A 19,198-nucleotide genomic window follows, 5' to 3' on the forward strand; every position below is an offset into this window, starting at 1 on the left:
ACCACCCAGATGGACATTATAATTTCAATGTGTTGAGAATATTTCAAGTTCCCTCTTCTAGCCATTTGGAAATATATAATACATCGTTGTTAACTATAGTCACCCTACTGTGCTATCAAACACTAGAACTTATTCCTTCTATCTAACTGTATGTTTGTACCCATTAACTAACTTCTCTTCTCTCCCCCCACCCCCTACACCCTTTCCAGCCTCTGGTAACTACAATTTGAAGCTTTCATCAGTGTAAACACACTCATGTGATCATTACCCCACTTAAGACTTAAAACATTTTCATTACCCTACAGAGTTCTCTTGTGCCCTCTTCTAGTTAGTTTTACTTCTCATAAGCAACCATTGTTCTGATGTCTATCATCATAGGTTTATTTTCACCTGTTCTTGAATTTCATGTAAGTAGAATTATTCAGTATTTAGTCTTTGGTGGTTGACTAATTTCACTCAACATTAACATTTTGAATACAGTGTCATTTCATTTTGTGTGTATCAGTATTTCATTCTTCTTTCTGGTTAAGCAGTATTTCATTTTGTAACTACACTACAGTTTGATGGATTGTGGGTTGATGGATATTTGTGTTGTTTCCAGTTTTTGGCTTTTGTAAATAAAATTGCCACAAACATTATTGTACAGTTCTTTTGTCAACATATGTTTTTATTTCTCTTGGTTAACTACTAAGAGTGCAATTGCTAGATCATGAGATAATTATATGTTTAAGAAACTGTCAAAAGCTTTTTAAAAAATGTTATTGTTATCGTTTTATATTCCTACTGGCAACATATAAGAGTTTCTGTTGTTCTACATCCTCTGTAGCATTTGGTATTGTCAGTCTTTTTTAAATTAGCTATTGTAGTGGGTTTAAAATGAAATTTCATTGTGGTTTTAATTTACTTTTTTTTGGTGATTAATGATGTTGAACACTTTTTATATACTCATTGGCTATTTGCATATCTTCATTTATAAAGTATCTCTTCAAGTGTTTGCCCATTAAAAAAATTGGGATGTTTTTGTTTGTATTATTGATTTGTTAAGAGTTCTGTGTACATCCTGATACATACTCTTTGTCATATATATGTATTACAGACATTTTCTCCCAGTCTCACACTTGCATTTTCATTTTTTAATGTTTCTTTTGATGACCACAAGTTTTAAAATTTTGATGAAATCCAACTTAAAAATCTTTTGGCTATTTATTTTTATGTGCCAGGTAACCTTTCTATACCTCAAGGTTGTGAAAATAATCTCCTATTGTTTCTTCTAGAAGTTTCATAGTTCTAGCTTTTATGTCTAGGTCTGTGAGCCATCTCAAATTAATTTTTGTGAATGATGTTAGGTAGTTGCTGAAGTTCATTTTTCCACCTTTGTTTATTGTCCCCACACCATTCATTCAACACATTCCTTTCCTAGCTGAATAGCTTTGGTATTAAATACTTTTGTGTAAAAACAATTGACCATATATGAGAACCACAGATTTGTTGTCCATTTGTATAGTTTGCCCTTTCCAAAATGTCATATAAATGGAATCATACTGTATGTAGCTTTTTGAGTCTGGCTTCTTTGATTTTAGCAAAATATATTTGAGATTTATCCATGTTGTTGCATGTATCAGTAGTGCATTTCTTTTTATTGCTGAGTAATGTGACCATACAACTGTTTGTTTATCCAGGTACTTGCTGATGGGCCTTTGGGTTGTTTTATATTTTTGGCAATTATGAGTAAAGATGTTTTAAACATTCATGGAGAGGTTTTTGTGTGATCATAAATTTTCATTTCTCTTGGGTAAATACTTAGGAGTCTGATCTTGGTTATATGTTAAGTGTATATTTAAGTCAAGAAATGGTCAAATTGCTTCTCACTGTACCACTTTGCATTCTCATGAACAATGTAAGAGATTTCTAATTGCCCTACCTCTGTGCCAGCATGTGGTTTTATCATTTTTTCTTTTTAATTTTAGTCATTCTTATAGGTGTGTAGTGATATATCATTGTGGTTTTAGTTAATTTACATTTTCTCTAATATATAATACAATTGAGCATTTTTATTTATATGCTTGTTTGCCATCTGTATATCTTCTCTGGTGAATTATCTGTTTACATCTTTTGCCCCGTTTTTAATTGGGTTGTTTTCTTATTGTTGAATTGAAAGTTATTTACATATTCATTCAAGCCATTTGTCAGATATGTGATTTGCAAATATTTTCTCCCATTCTCTTAGTAGTAGTTTTGTAGAGCAAACATTTCAAATTTTAACGAAGACAACCATCTCATCAATTTTTTTCTTTTATGGATTATACTATTGGCATTGCATCTAGGAAACTCTTTGCCTGAGTGCATGGCCACAAAGATATTCTCCTATTTTTGCTTCTAGATGTTTTATAGTTTTAGGTTTTACATCTAGGTCTGTGATCAATTTTGAGTCAATTTTTATAAAGATATGAGGTATGGACTGAACTCAATTTTATTTTGTACATGAATGTCCATTTGTCCCAGTGCTATTTGTTGAAAAGACTGTCCTTCCTCCATTGAATTGCCTTTGTACTTTTATCAAAAATCAATTCACTATATTTGTGTCAGCCCATCTCTAGACTTTCTTGCCTGTTCCATTTATTTATGTGTCTAATTCTTTTTTTCAATACTACACTGATTAATTACTGTAGACTTTTAGTAAGTCTTAATATCAGGTAGTGTGAATCTTTCAACTTTCTTCTTTTTCTATCAGTGTCTTGAACTCACTTTATTCCAAATCTATAGGAAGGTATAGCAATTTGCATTTTGAAGTAAGAAAATCAGTCATCAAAAATGCTAATATTTTAGGAGAAGCTCTCACTGAAGACTTTTCTCTGGAGAATTTTTAACAGCCTAGGCTTTGATCCATGTGTCTGCAAATTGAAGCTATCATTTTCATTATTCCTAAAAGCATGCTAATATTATATATTAGCATGTATTCTGTTTATTTATTTATAAATTTGGATTTTCATCAAATATAATTGAATACACAGTAACTATTTTGGTTTTATACTTGGTAAGCTGCTGTTATAACACATGTTATAGGACCTATAAATTTAATTTTAGGAATTCTGTTAAGATTAATTCTATATATCTTCTTTTCCCCCTAAAACTACAATGCAAACAAAAATATTTTCATTGTATATTACTTAATAAATTTTCAAAAATTATTAAGGACTTTAGGTGAAAAAATCCACAGTTGTTACACAGGACTGTGGGTTGTAGAGGATATTTGTTGTCAGAGGAATGTAACCATTAGTAGAGGCCATTTGCTGGAAAACAAATGACTCATCTATAGAGTCTTGGGTTTAATGTTTGAAATAGTAAAAGACAAGTAGTTAAATAAAAAACAATATTTGGATTTGAATTGCTCTTATCTGAAAAAAATGTAATAGAGTTATATGTAAGAATTTTTGATTTATAAGCTTTATTGCAATTAATATAAATTCCATTAGATAAATAAAACTTGTAGAGTAGGCAGCTTGGTTTTAATATCACAGTATGTTTTTAGCATTAGGTGAAGTATGCTAGCCACATGGTTGGGTTATTCTTGAATTTAAATACATTGGAGCCATCATGTAAATATATCTCAAATGTTTATGCCTACTGACACATCTGGGCTGAGAGCCACATTATATTCCATTTACTAACTTTGCTTTTATAATCTTAGTATTTGTGTTCTTGTTTCTTTTCTATCTGAAAAAGATGCAGTTACTGGAAGAACTTCCTTTCTAGAAATAAAGGTTTTTCACTATCAGTTAAGTAAGGGTAGCTCTTGATGTAAAGTTTATTGTAAACACTTTAAGTTTATTTTATATTTTAGTAAAATCAAGTGAGTTTAGAATGGAGAACAAAAATCAAAGACATTCAGGTTCGTCGTGCTATATTGCATTTTATTCCTCTTTTATCATGGTATGGAGAGTACATTTGGCAAGAAATCTGGGTTAGTCATAAAAGTGTTATTAGATGTTGAAAATTTTTTCTCTATAATTGAATTCCAAAAATATTCAGAGATAAAGTGGAGCTTATTAATGTTGTTAGAGGTGATAATTCCTTAAGGTATACATGCTGGCCTGAAATGATTCACAGAGAAATACAGTTGTGTACACCATGTTCTGATGGAGTGTGAGTTCACATGAGTGGGCACCTCTAATGAAATTTCGGAAAAGTCCTCTGACTACTTTTCAGATAATTACTTTAGAAATTGTTTTTGTTAATAATAATCCTTTCATTTGAATTTGCATAATGCTTGATAGGTTTTTTTCAGTGCTTTTGCATGTATAACATTTCTCTTACCTGAGCCCCAACACAGCCATGTGAGTGAGATAGGTCATGTAAGCATCATTTCTATTTTACAAATGAGGAAAACAAGGTTCAAACAACTGATACTACTTATTTGTGCAGCAAAGAAGTTCTAGGGACAGGATTAGAATGGAGATAATCAAATATTTAGCACATTGGTTGGCATTTAGAAATTACAAAGTGAATGTTATAGGCTATTTTCATACATTATCATCCTTCTGGTCCTTTTTGTGTTATTCTATAATGCTGTTTCCTCTCTGAAGATAGGTCTAATGACATTTCATTTTCATATTTCTTGAGCTCATATTTCTAAGTGATTCTTGATTAATTAATAAACATGACAATGTATGAAAAAGCTAAATAATGCTACATTGTCAGCCATCCACAAATGATAGTTCCTTAGTTCGTACTTCTTTTAGAGTTTTTTTCTGAGAAACTGAAGTTTTAGTATACTATAATGAAAAACTGCTACTGTAGGTAAGACTATTAAGACAAATTTTACATAATTGAGTTATTATTAATTAAAAAATACCTTATGTATTATATACCAGATATATAGTACATTGTGTTTCATGCTGTGGTACTCACAAAGAGATATAATGCATAGTTCTTTCCTCAAAAAGTGTAAAATTTAGTTGGGGAGACACATGTAAAATTTAAAAATATAAAGTTTATCACAGGCTGTACATAATTAATTGCCAAAGGCATATTATAAATTTAGAAGAGAAGGTGGTCAATGTTTGAGAAGGCTTCATGGGGGAGACTGGAGCCAGCCTGGGCTGTGTTGCCTAGATCTGAAAGCCCAGAAGGAAGACATGGGGCAGACCAGAATTTAGAGGTAATACTGCTAAATATTTCCAAACAGTCTCAGATACTATCTTTTAACAATCAGCAAACCCAGCATCTTGCCTGTATTAACACATTTATTCTCAGTCTACTGGTAAAGAGAACTCTGTTCTTTTTAGGGTATGGCTTCTCCAAAGGATAATTTCTAATTTGTATTGCTTTAGAAACAAAACAGTAAACATAGACAGACACCATTTTTAGTACATATTTTTGATATGCTAAATTTACATAATGAAGATAGTGTTTTTAAGTTAGATAAATAAATCACTATGGGACTTGAGAGGGAGAGAGAGAATATGAAGACCAGATAATGGAATTGCTAGATTGTATGGTAATTCTGTGTTTTTTGAGGAACTGCCAAACTGTTTTCGAAAGTGGCTGTACCGTTTTATATCCCCATCAGGAATGTATTGAGGGTTCCAATGTCTCCACAAAATGGCCTTTGTTTTTGACAGAAAAACATTTACGTCATAAGAAAAGCAGGTGAATTTAGATTTGTTATTTTAAAGTATTACCTACCATTGCATAAAAAAGGCAGCGTATGTAAATTGTAAAAATAAGACACTTTAATTGAGGTCTTTTGATATATATGTGTCATTGAATGTCCAGTTTGCAATTTATCTTTTTGCCAACATAGAGAGCAAGAACTCAGCGAGCAAACATGATAAAAAAACATTTTACTCCCTGGGGAGGTGTCTGATTTCTGGCCCAAAGTCTCAAAATTCATGGAGTGTGGTAAGCCAATAAGGTGTCCCTCAAACATATGTATTTTAGGAATTAAGTCCATGGTTCATTAAGGAAAGAAGGTGTCCTTTCTCCCCATTTTGGATACACTTTGAATTTATTACAGAGTAAAGGAAAACTGAAATTACATAGTATTTTTGTTATGCTGCATAAATCTATGTAAAAGATATGCATCCTATATTTTTAATTTTTAAAAATTTTTTCAGGATAAGAGCAGTGTTTTGAGAGCATTTGAGAATACAGTTTTTTGAAATTAAGCACACTAACGAGCAGGTTGTTTCAGTGCTGGGAATGCTTTTGTCCCATATGAAAGTGATGTTCCTTATGTTTGTTTTAAAAATAGTGGCCTTTAATCTCCTTGGGTGGAGAACATTGGATTTTTTTAAAGGCAAATTTGCTCTATAGCTGTTCCCAGCCTCACCATCAAACAGGCTTTGTTCTTCAAGAATAATTCACAGTAAATAATGCAATACCTCTGAAAGTATTTCCCTATGGAAAGTCAGAATTAATTTAAACCAGAATTCTGACATTTTGATAAGTTGCAAATTATATTTGGAAATTATCTTTTTTTGATTATATTTCTCTTCTCTCTCCTTTAAATTGTAAAGCTTTTTTTCATTCATTGGGTATTTATTCAGTGTCTATTATGGGCAAAACACTGTGCTAAGCAAAACCAGGGCTGATTTTATAAAGGGTTATTTAATTCCTTCAATATTTATTATAATAAATACCTACAGGGTGTAGAACACTGTGGCAGACACTATAGTAAATAATTTCTTACTTCTAGGAACTAGAAATCTATTGTATTTGAAGGACAGTAGGTATACACATATGAAATAAGTAACAGCAATGTAGAAATTAAATGCCTGAGTGGCCTATAAGTTCAGAGGTGGTTAAGGTCAGAATGAATGAGAATAATAGTAAAAGGTGTCATAGTATAGACAGAACTTGAAATGGGCTCTGAAGAGTGTTAGAATTTGAATATTGTTAGGGAAGATGGAAGAGAAATGACCTGGAGGTGCTAGAGGTGCTAGAGAATATGTTAAATGGTGAAAAGTAATGGTGGGGTTAGTGCTTCAAAAGAGCAGACCATCCTTTCCTTTTTCCTCAAGTTGAGGATAGTGGGAGAAGGTGAAGTCTTTACAGGGGAAGGCATGTGGGGATGTTGTGACTTGAGCAGAGAACCTCGGCTCGGTAAAGACAAAAAGGTTAGTTAATCGCATTAGATAAACATGGCTGAAGGATTTTGGGCAAATTATTTAACATCTTTATTTATTTATTTATTTTGAGATAGGGTCTTGCTCTGTTGCCCAGGCTAGAGTACACTGATGTCATCATGCTCACTGCAGCCTCAAACTCCTGGGCACAAGCAATCCTTCTGCCTCAGCCTCCTGAGTAGCTAGGACTACAGGTGCATACCACCACGCCTGGCTAATTAAAAAAAATATTTTTTTGTAGAGACAGGGTCTTGCTATGTTGCTCGGGGTGGTCTTGAACTCCTCGACTCAAGCGATCCTACCATCTAAGCCTCCCAAAGTGTTAGGATTATAGGCATGAGCCACCATGCCTGGCCCTATTTAATGTCATTAAACCTCAATCTGTAAAATTGTACTGACTGCATAGTCTAGTTGTAAGGATTAAAAAGAATTAATATATGTAAAGCATGTAGAACATGCCTGGAACATAGTAAGCACTATAATGTCCAAGCTTTTCCCATTGTAATAGAGAAGTATTAATAATAGGTCCCAATATCCACTGAGACCTGGATTCTTACAGGAGAGAATTGGGAACTTTGAGAACAAATTGTTTCTACCGATGTGTATTTCTCTGTTAACTGATCTTTTCTTTTTATGCATCTGGATTTTTAGCCTTAGCAATCCTGTCTCTACACTGAGGTTAAGTAATTTATCCATGCTTTTTCTAATGTATTATTTCTGTAGTTTCATTTTTTTACATATAGATCCGTAGGTCTATTTGGAATTTACTCTTGTATAAGATGTGAAGTATAGATCAAATTTTATCATTTTTTCCAAAAGGCCATCCAGTAGTCTCAACATCATTTAGACTGTCTTTCCCTCACTTGAATTGCCACCTTTATTATTGAAGTTTTTTTGTGCTTGGAGCTGTTTTTGGATTTTCTATTCCATTTCATTTTTTTGTCTTTATGCACAAATAACATGTTTTAATTAGAGATTTTGTTGTGTGTTTTAATATATGATGGGGCTATATCTCATCTCTCATTTTTTTCAGGGTTAATATTAACTTGCCTAGCTCCAGAAAACAAACAAGCTTTTTTTTTTTTTTTTTAAGTATGATTGCAGTACAATTATAAATTTACTTAGGAAGAATTGACATCTTTGTGATATCAAGTTGGCCCATTGAAATTTGAAGTATTATTTTGTCTTTCAGTTATGTGTAAAGCTTTTTCTCATATAGATTTTGCATGTTTAAGGCTAAATTTATTCCTAATTATTCTCTTTCTAATTATGAAATTGTGAGTGGGGTTTTCTCTTCCTTTGTCTTTTTTGTTGTTTGTGTATATGAAGGATATTGATGTGCACATAACATAAAATTTATCATTTTAAGCATTTTAAAGTGTACAATTCAGTAACATTAAGTACATTCACAATGTTGTACAGCCGTCACCACCATCTAGCTCCAGAACTTTTTCACTACCCCAAACAGAAACCATTTGCCATTAAGCAGTCGCTCTTCATTCCTTCTTCCCCCCTGCCCCTGGCAACCACAAATCTGTCTCTATAAATTTTCCTTTTCTGTACATTTCGTATAAATAGAATGATACTTATGTGGACTTTTATGTCTGTTTTTCTTCTCAGCATAATGTTTTCAAGGTTCATTTATGTTGTAGCGTGCATGTATCAGTACTTCATTCCTTTTTATGGTTGAATAGTATTCTGTTATATGGGTATACCACATTTATCCCTTCATCCCCAGATAGGCATTTGTGTTTTTTCTACCTTTTGGCTATTGTGAGTAATGCTGCTATGAACAAAATATTGATTTTTTTGTATGTTAATTTTATATATTTCAGCCTCACTATTTTTTTTTACTGCTTGACTTAATTATATCATTGTATCTTTTGATATTTCTAGATTACTATCAAATTTTCTACAAATAGAGATAGTTTTACTTCTTCTTTACCAATTCTTATCTCTCTAATTGTTTTTTGTTGCCTAATTTCTTTGGCTGATTAACACCCCAAATACAATGGTAAATACTAGTAGAGATAGTGGGCATCCTTGTCCTGCTCCTGAACTTGGTAAGAATGCCTGGGGTATTTCTCCATTATTAAGATACTGACTTTAGGATACAGCATCTCTCTCTCTATCTCTACCTATATCTACACATGCAATTTTTGTTGTAAGTTTTTATGTAATTTTTGTTGAAAATACATTTCTGCCTGAGACACTGAGGTTCACTTTTATTTTCACTGACCTAGCTATTGCTAGTTTGCCTCTTTTATTTTCTCAGGTTTTCTATAATTTTCCTTTTTTTCCTCTAATTGAACAGGTAGAATTGATTTTGGAGAGAATATGAAATCAACTTTGTTATTTCCACTTGCTCCCCTCATTCTACTCCCAGCCTCACAACTCTACTGTTACCCCAACAAGTCTGTATTAATGTCTCTGATTCTCATATCCATTTATTAAGAATAGTGACTTTTCTAAGATTTTATGGCTTCTTATAGGCTTCCCACATAAAGTTAAATTCATCAGTGTAGCACATAAGGCTCTCAATTATTAATATCTCTTATCTACCTACTTCTCAACTTTCCATCATTCCTTTCATTTCTTCAAACATTCTGAATTATTTGCACTCCTTAGAGCATATTATCTTGTTTTCTGGCTTTTACTTTCCCACATGCTTGTCTTCCTGCTTTATCTAGCTACAACCCAAGTGTCAGTTTTCTTTTTTCTTAAAGTTCACCTTCCTTAAGAGGGTTGTCTCGTATCTGCTTCCAAGTATTCTACCTAGCTATTGCAGAGTTTCTTACTCCTTTTAGCTGCTTGCTGTGGGATACCACTTGCTTCACTAGTGGTCTTTGTGTGGAGCTCTGAGACATAGTCCCATTGATAGACTACTGCTGCCACAGTTTGGCCATCAGTGGAGATGTGGCCGGGGGCAAGCCACAATTCCTTTATTTCCCCATTCCTTCGTTTCTTACAGTACCACCTCAGCTATAGCTGGATCAGACGTTAGAGAAGAGTTGGAGCAAATAAAGGGAATTAAAGTATGTTTTATAAAGTATATTTAAAGAAACATTTAAAACCATGTCTAACATACAATTTTCCCCCACCCAAGAGAAATCATCTAAAAAGTTGAATCCTTCAAAGAGTAGCTTCTGTGTACTTCCTTTACTCTTTTATCCTCAGGTCTGTGCCTCTGAGCCATCTACTAACTATCCAACTTTTGGAAACCTCACCCCCAGGTTCAGGGTTGGTTTTGGCTCAGGATTTATTTTCCTCAATAGTACATTTCTATGAATTTGAAATCTTTTGGCTATCACCTATCAGCACTGTCTGTAGCCTTTGACACCCAAATCTTGTAATCAAGTTATACGATTTGCTCCAAGTTGATCTTCTTTGAGGCCTTCCTGTCAATGTAAATTTTAGAAAAACTGTTTGATTTTTCTAGTTGTTCAGTGGGTAACTCTTGAGTCAGACACACACTCACCACAAACTTCTCCCAAAGATCAGTATTAAATTTTATACATAATACAATCTAAACTACTAATATAAAGAGAAATATTTTTTAATATCCCCAAAAGAGTTCTCTCCTAATGAAGACAGCACCTCATTTTACCACGCAGATAAAGAGTATAATATTTCTCTTTCTCTAAATGACCTTGTTATTCAAATTGAACACCCTTGTTCTGCTTTTTAAAAGAAAGAGGTCCATGGCCAAGTTATGGCAGCTCATTTGGCTAAATAAAGATCCACTGAAGCTGTTAAATCATCATTGTTTGTAAGGGTTAGATTAAGTTGGTATAGGGTAGCTCTTGGCTAGCCTCTTTACTGGCAGAGTAGGATTTTTGTTTTTTCTATTACATATGTCACTCCTACTTGTCCTTTAATTGTCATATCCCTCCAAAAGCCTGTCAAAATCATTTTGTTTAAGGGCCCTTTTGTGTCTGACAATCTAGCATATCTCTATCATAGCATTATACCACCCTAATTGATTTACTTGTCTGTTTTCCTAGCACATGGAATTTAGTGAGTAATCAATGAATGTTTAATGAGTGATAAGTGAATAGTAAAGGAAATTGGAATCTGTTACCTTCTAACATTTACTCTTTATCTCAGCAATTTATTAATGATTAGACATAAGATTTTATAGAGAGCCAGTTTATTTCTAGTGATTAAAAATGGTTCCTACAGTTAAAATTTCTTTTTATTTCAAATTAAGTTTTGAATTGTAAGCACCTTGATTAGGCAGAAAGGATTGGAGAGCTGCTGAGGCCCAGCTCACAGTTAGTATTTCCTCCAGTGGAGCTGCACTGTGTACAGCCTTCTGTCTTGGGAGGTAAGAAAGAAACTGAAATAAGAGGGTATGCTCTGAGAGACAATCCCTTCTCGTGTAGTGAATGGCAGACAGTGCTATTTGTTGTTTGACTTATTTTACCCTTTGCTTATTTTGGCAAAAAGTAAAGTCTTTTTTACATATAGGGAAGCATCTATTGGCAGTGTAATTTCTGTTTAAAAGTAGGACACAGGTTGGGCGTAGTTGCTCATGCCTGTAATCCTAGCACTTTGGGAGGCCGACATGGGAGGATCACTTGAGGCTGGGAGTTCAAGACGAGCCTGAGCAACATAGCGAGACCCTGTCTCTACTAAGTAACTAACTAATTACGTACATACATACATAAAAATAAAAAAAAAAAGTAGTTGTGCATGGTGGTGCATGCCTGTAGTTCCAGCTATTCAGAAGGCTTGAGGCGGGAGGATCCTTTGAGCCCAGGAGTTTGAGGTTGCTGTGAGCTATGATGACACCACTTCACTCTAACTCAGGCAACAGAGTAAGACTCTGCCTCAAAAAAAAGTAGGACATAAAAGTTAGTGAGGAATAGAAGAAGAAAAATTGTACAGAGAGAGCATGTTTTCCTTTTCTAAATATGTATATTTAAGCATAAGTATACAGGAAATTCATGAATTACTCTTAAATTTGTATGTTCTACTTTTATGTAAAGCTTCTATTAGTATGTAAGAGGATTTAAAACTCAGTGTGCATATTAAGATATAAGCTGTTTGGCCCACTGTTGCCCTGTCTATCTTGGATATTTTAGAACATATATCTTTTGAAGAGGAAGAAGTAGTTGTCAGTAAAAGTTTATTTTCTTTGTATAAAGGGGAATTAATAAAATGTTTATTTCATGATCACAATATTGTTTGACTTCTCTTACAGAAATTTCAAGAAATAGCTGAAAAAAATATGGAAAAACTGAACCGTATTGAGAAGTCACATGAACAGTTGGTCCTTGAAAATTTACACTTCAAAAAAATGTCATCACAGACTCAAAGGGAACAGACATCCTTGCTGGCAGCCTGTGCACTGATGGCTGGTGCCTTATATCCACTCTACAGCCGATCGTGTGCCTTATCTACGCAGAGGGATTTTCTCCAGGAACAGGTCAACACCTTTGAGTTGTTCAAATTGGAAATTAGAACTCTAGCCCAGGCTTTGTCAACTGTAGAGGAAAAGAAGCAAGAGGAAGCCAAGATGAAGAAAAAACCATTTAAAGGATTGATACGTGTATTTCGGAAAGGTGTTATTGCAATTTTGGCAGCAAACAGACTCAAGATTTTGGGCCAATCATGTTCCTCTCTTTTTACCTGGATGGAGAGTTTCAAAGAAGGCATAGGCATGTTAGTGTATATAGGAGAGCCCAAAGACAAGCATAAATTTCCAAGTAAGATAACTTGTGCTTTTTAAAACCTAAGTTGCATATAAGTGAAATACAATGGCAATATGCTTGGCTATTATGCAAAAATTTAAAAAAGCATGTAATATGTCAAAATCATATAACATAATCCAATATGTATTAGTATATAGATGTATATGTGTACATGGATAAGTGTATATTTTTGTATAGCTTAGACTTTGATTTTTTTGTTTTAAACGGGATTGAAATATAAGGTAGCAAATATATAGAATTTTAATATTGTCTAGCTTTATTATAGTTGAATCCTCTTTTAACAGTAAAGTGCAGAGTTTATACAGTGATTTTTCAATTAAGTCAATCCCAAAACTTCCCTGTTTAAAATTATCAGTATAATTTATTTTCACTTTCTATGAATCAGTATAAAATGATGAGAGTTAAAAGTCTATTGAAAAATTGTACGAAAATGAGACAATTGCAAATTTTCTAGCTAACATTGTTTTTTAGTGCTTGACTATTCTGAAGAAACAATGGATTCAATTTTTAACGTTAAAAAATAACGTTAAAAAATAAAGTAATATAAGTAAAACTAAAGAAAATTTCTTTTTCTGTCTTTCTCTTTCTGTCTTTTCTCTATTTTTTGGTGTCAGTTAACAGTTATTTATAAATTAGCTCAATCAAATCTAACAATTCTTATGGATTTTTCTGCAGTAGGCAATGTTCTGCATACAAGGTTTGATCTGTTTCTTAAAGGGCTGAACAATGATATGAATTTTAAATATGGATTTTAATACATTTTTGTAATATTTCATAATGGATTTGTTTCTATTTTTGCAGAACATCAAAAGGAGCAGTTACGTTGTTTACAAGCACTCAGTTGGCTCACCAGTTCTGACCTTCTTGCTGCAGTAATCAGTTCTATGGCTGAGTTACAAGAAGTCATTAGTAAAACAGGTATGATTCCCTCTTTTATGTCCTTGCAAAATGCATTTAAAAGCAAATGTCAAGAAATCCTTTATGGTACAAATTCTAATAAACCATCTAGGAATGAAATGTATTTATTCTTATTTTGTTTTATTTAGTCACAGATAGATTGTTAAATCTATATTTAATGATGTAAATTAATATAAATTTTGATGGCTAATTTTATCTTTGTTTATGGGGAAATTAAATGACATTCTTAGTGAATATGCCCACCTTAGTATTTTTTTTCCTTGGTGATGGGTTTTCCTATGGAAAGCTCATCATTAGCTTTTTATTAAGTAATACTGGCAGTGTTCTTTCACATGTATTGGACTTGCTTCATTTCTACTTCTGGGTATAAATTTCATTAAGCTTGAGTAATAATTGAGCCAGGAGAAAATTTTTCTCTCTCATTTGGTGATATGTTTTTATTTTTCTAATTTATTTTAGATAGAGTTAATTTGAATAGTCTATTCCTTTCCACCAAGTGTGAAACCACTTATAATCCATGATTTATAAAGGTCTAAAATTCAAGTTTATTTTTTCATGACTCAGATTATATATGTTTGTGTTAAGGTTCAATGAAAACTAGTTGGACAATTATGGTCATTTTAGACACATTAATAGTTCAAGTAGTATAATGGATTTGTTAAGACTTGCCTGCTTAATGAAATTTTATAAGCATAAATGAAATGATAATTTGTGATTCAATTCTTTAGACAATTCTATTGTGTAAATATAGATCATTCATTGTGATTTTAAATATCTAAACCTAGACTTTTATAGTAGGAAACTTATGACTCAAAGATTATTTTTAGGTTGTGGCCATTGATGTTGGTAAGCGTGTATATCTAATGCATTGGCAAAACCTCAACATACTGGACTTGGAGTCTGAAATAAAAGTCTGAATTAAATGTATTTTGAGAGTTTTGGCACGTAGTGATGGTTATACAGCTGTATAAATTTACTAAAACTCCTCAAACTGTATAATTAAATAAATTAACTGTGATTTCCTGGTATGTAAGTTTTATCTCAATAAAACTATAAAGTTAAAGAATTTTGGTATTACAACTTCAAAGCAAAACTGTAACATTCTTGTAAGAGCTTAATAATAATTTTTGGATTTGATGTAATAAACAGGTGATTTGCATTAGTGAATTCTTTATAGATAGATGAACACTTAAAAGTAGATTGGTTTCTCTTAAGCTATACTTTTGTTTATATTATTAATTTATTTGATGTATTTTTTATTTATCAGGAAATAAAAGAAAAGTATGTGCATTGGTCTGTCCCTTTAGAAAACATGCATAATGGTTATAGAACAAGAATGACAACTCATGAATGAGTTTAGGCAGGGTATAATCAAGGACAGAATGAGAAGCGCAGGCTTTAAATCATATGAGAATCCATAGAAGCTACAGTTAAATGTGGGCTTATGAGTAGGAAGGAACTTGAGATTGGGCTGGGCCTAGAATGATAGTAAGTTAGAGGGGAGATATGGTCTTCAGATGAAGGATGTGGCTTAAGCAGAGATACAGAGGTAGAAATAAGCATAGAATGGGAAGAGTGGACATTAAAGAAATGAGAATGGAAAGCCATGCCTAGCAGGCCTGGCTTATAGATGGTGATTAATAAAAGGTATTTTCTATTATATTCATATTGGAAGAAAGGTGTATTGTTGGCATGGAGTCAGATTATAGAGGTTTTATAAAACCACGCAGTAATCCCCCGAGCATATTCCAAAAGTGGCCTGTTCTAACATTTTTAAAGTTAAAATGTTGACATAATGATTAAGACCCTGATAAAAATGTGTGTAGGAAAGGCTTATCAAGTAGAAGGTAGACCAAGAGTGGTGTCTTTAATTGCTTGCGTATGTCTAGGAACAGAGCTGCCTTTGATGTTATCCCTGCCTGTGCCTCTACCCTAATACCTTCAGGAAATAGCAAGTTCAGGGAAACTTATTTTTAGGGAAGGTTTTAAGTATTTGTTGGCTAAGAACTACTTACTGAAGGGTAAGTGATTGTTACTTAGAAGGAGAGGATAATTGATGTATCAGTCATGAGGAGTATTGGAAGGGATATGGTCTGGACAGGTAGATAAATGAATATTATTGGACTAATATGAAAATGATCAGTGTGGAACTTCTGTGGAGATAACTTGACCATTGGGCTTTTAGAATTATTTCTTCAACATGATAAGGGGTTTATATATTATCTTTTCCAGGTGTTATGTTTTCAGTTTTAAGGATATTTTAGTAGTAGAAATTTCAGATATTTTAGAAAAAAGGGATGGGAACGTATTTTCAAACAGTTACAGCATGTGGGTGATTATCAACAGATAATAATGAGAGTAATAAATATAAAGCCCTAAGAGCTTATATAGTCATGTGAGTTTATAATTTGTGTGAATAACCTAAATACGTAAGCATTATTGTACAGCAGAGAGAGCATTAGCTTTGAACAAAGGAGATTTGATTTTGTATCCAAATCTGCTGATTACCAGTTGTGTGATATTGGGCAAGTTATTTAATTTTACTGGGCCTGAGATTCTTTACCTACAAGTGAAGAAAGTATGTCTTCCTGGCTATTATGAGGATTTAATGAGATAATACTTGTTGAACATCATGTACAGTACCTGGCATGTAGAGGGTGCTAAAAAAAAATAATGTACCCTTACCACCCATCTCACTGTGAAAGTAGCACATAACATTAATGAACACATGTACACACGCTCACATGTATACTTTTATGTGTCCACATACATATACATTTTCAGGATACTAATGATTAATTTTCTATTTTAAAATTGCTAAGGTGCTCTTTACACGGGAGGCAACACTTTAGGGTTAAGTAGAAATTCTGCTTGACTTTTCATACCAGTTCCTTTACTAACTGTATGACCTTGGGCAAGTTATTTAAATTCTGTGTGCCTCAGTTTCTTTATCTATAGAAGGGGAATAGTGTATTACCTATTTCATAGAGTTATTTAGAATACTAAATGAATTCATTTGTAAAGTGTTTAGAAGAATTTTGTTTACTAGTTTGCTTACTTTGCTTAGTTCAAATATTGGTAATTATTAAAATTTATTGCATTAACTGGATAATAATGAAGAAATTTCATAAAACTTTAGAGTAGATCAAATGAGAATATATTAGTTCATCTTAAAATTTCAAGGTAATTTACATATCACATACAGCTATAACTTTTAAAAAGATGGTTGTAGCCAGGTATGGTGCATGCACTGGTGATCCCAGTTACTCAGGAGACTGAGGCAGGAGGATTGCTTGAGCCCAGGAGTTTGAGACCAGCTTCAGCAACATAGTGAGACCCTGACCCAAGCAAACAAATAAACCAAAAAAGATGATTTTGTTATAAATTAGTATACAAAGATCAAGAAGAAATTTCTTCCTCTGAATAGAGTGACATTATATGTTCAGGATTGGGGATGTCAGAGGTTTGTTGCCTTTGTAACTGTTAGAATTCCCCATTTAAAGTATCTAATTAAATAATTTTTTTTTCCTTCTAAATAATAGAAAGTCCAGAGTCAGGTAGAAATACAGACTGCATCTTTCTGCTCTGCCATCCTTAGCGTCTTCATGTTTGTGCTTCCTACTTTTAAGCTGGCTACTCTAAGGCATCAGGATTGTGTTTTTGCAGGAAGGCAAAAGGAAGGGCCAAATGTGAAGGCATTCATACATCGTTGGTAGGAATGAAAATGATAGCACTGCTTTGGAAAAAAGTCTGGCATTTCTGTAAAATGTTAAACATAGAGTTATCAAATGAGCCAGTAAAGCCAGCAATTCTACTACTAGAAATATATCCAAGAGAAATGAAAACATACATACATACAAAAACTTTATCATGAATGTTCATAGCAGCATTATGCATATTAGTCAAAAAGTGAAAACAAACCCAAATGTCCATCAGTTGATGAATGGATAGATATTTAAATGATGAAATATTATCGGGCCATAAAAAGGAATAAAGCATCGTCATGTGCTATACCACAGATGATCCCTGAAAACATTATGCTATGTGAAAGAAGCCTGTCACAAAATATCACATGTAATATGATTCCATTTATTTGAAATGTCCAGAGTAGACAAATCTAGAGACAGAGAGTAGATTAGTGGTTGCTTAAGGCTGAGGAGGGGGCTAAGGGAGTATGGGAATAACTGCTAATGGATATGGGGTTTCTTTTTGGGGTGATAAAAATGTTATAAAATTGATTGTGGTAACATTTGTATAACTCTGTGAATATATTACAGACCATTGATTTGTATATTTTAGGTGGACGAATTGTATGTGTTATATCCGTTAAAAATGTGAAGGCATGTGGCTATTGAATGTATCTCTTTATATCAGGAAGGCAGAAGTTTTTCCAAAAGCCCGCCCGGCAGTCTTCTTGTTTCATTGACCTGAACTGGATCACATGGTTATCCCTAGCTGGCTAGCTAGAAGTCGGCAAAAGAGAAGGGAGGGTTTGTGGATGGATTAGATCAACTAATGAACAATGTCTGCAATAGAGAGGATTCATTTTTTTTTAAAAGCGGATACTACTTATTACTTCCATGTCTGCTCTCCCCCTCCCCCAATTATAAGGGAAAACTCGTCAATTCAGAAACCTTAAAAAAAAATAAATCAGAAAAGAACATGATAACAAAAAAAATATTTTCCCATCAGATCACTCAGGAATAGGTACTGTTAACATTTGTGTATGTTCTTATGCATTCTCTCTCCCTCCCTCCCTCAACCATTCACTAATAGACTAACACGTGATATCAGTGATATCATAGAGTACATACTGTTTTATATCCTTATTTAAAAATTTTTTTTCAAGTTGCCTTGACTTTTCGTTTTTTGCTTTTTAAATTTTTTTTTTATTTCAGCATATTACGGGGGTACAAATGTTTAGGTTGCACTTATTTAAAAATTATTTTGAAATAACCTCAAACTTATTAAAAAATGGCAAGTATATAACAAAGAACTTTTTTTTTTGTTGTTAAACAATTTGAGAGTGGCTTGCTAACATGATGCCCCATCAGTCCCTCATATTTTAGTGTACATTTTAAAGACATTCTCCTACATGACCTGAATGCATCCATCGACATCAGGAAATCAACACTTATACATTACTGTCTTTCAGACCCCATTTAACTTTCCCTAGTTGTCCCATCTATGTCCTATAAATAGCAAAATGAACTAGTGTAGCATTATGTGTTGCACTTAGTTGTGTTTCTTTAGTCTCCTTCAGTATGGAAGAGTTTTTTAGTCTTTTCTTCACCACCATGGTCTTGGCATTCTTGAAGATCACAGGCCTATTATTTGTAGAATATCCCTTAATTTTGGTTTGTCTGACATTTCCTCATATTAGATTCAGCTCGTGCATCTTTGCCAAGAAAAATCACAGAAATGATGCTGTGCTCT

General features: G+C 33.1%; 1 protein-coding gene across 1 annotated transcript in view; it reads left to right on the forward strand.

Annotated features, from left to right (window-relative positions):
- Positions 1-19,198, forward strand: part of CCDC171 (coiled-coil domain containing 171) — a 382,203-nt gene that overhangs the window by 116,795 nt on the left and 246,210 nt on the right. Inside the window, exons 17-18 of the mRNA XM_012665015.1 lie at positions 12,334-12,838; positions 13,646-13,762. Coding sequence (XP_012520469.1) covers positions 12,334-12,838; positions 13,646-13,762 — 622 coding nt within the window. The remainder of the gene's footprint in view (positions 1-12,333; positions 12,839-13,645; positions 13,763-19,198) is intronic.

Source organism: Propithecus coquereli, unplaced genomic scaffold, assembly GCF_000956105.1.
Source record: "Propithecus coquereli isolate 6110/MARCELLA unplaced genomic scaffold, Pcoq_1.0 Scaffold95, whole genome shotgun sequence".
NCBI lineage: Eukaryota > Metazoa > Chordata > Mammalia > Primates > Indriidae > Propithecus > Propithecus coquereli.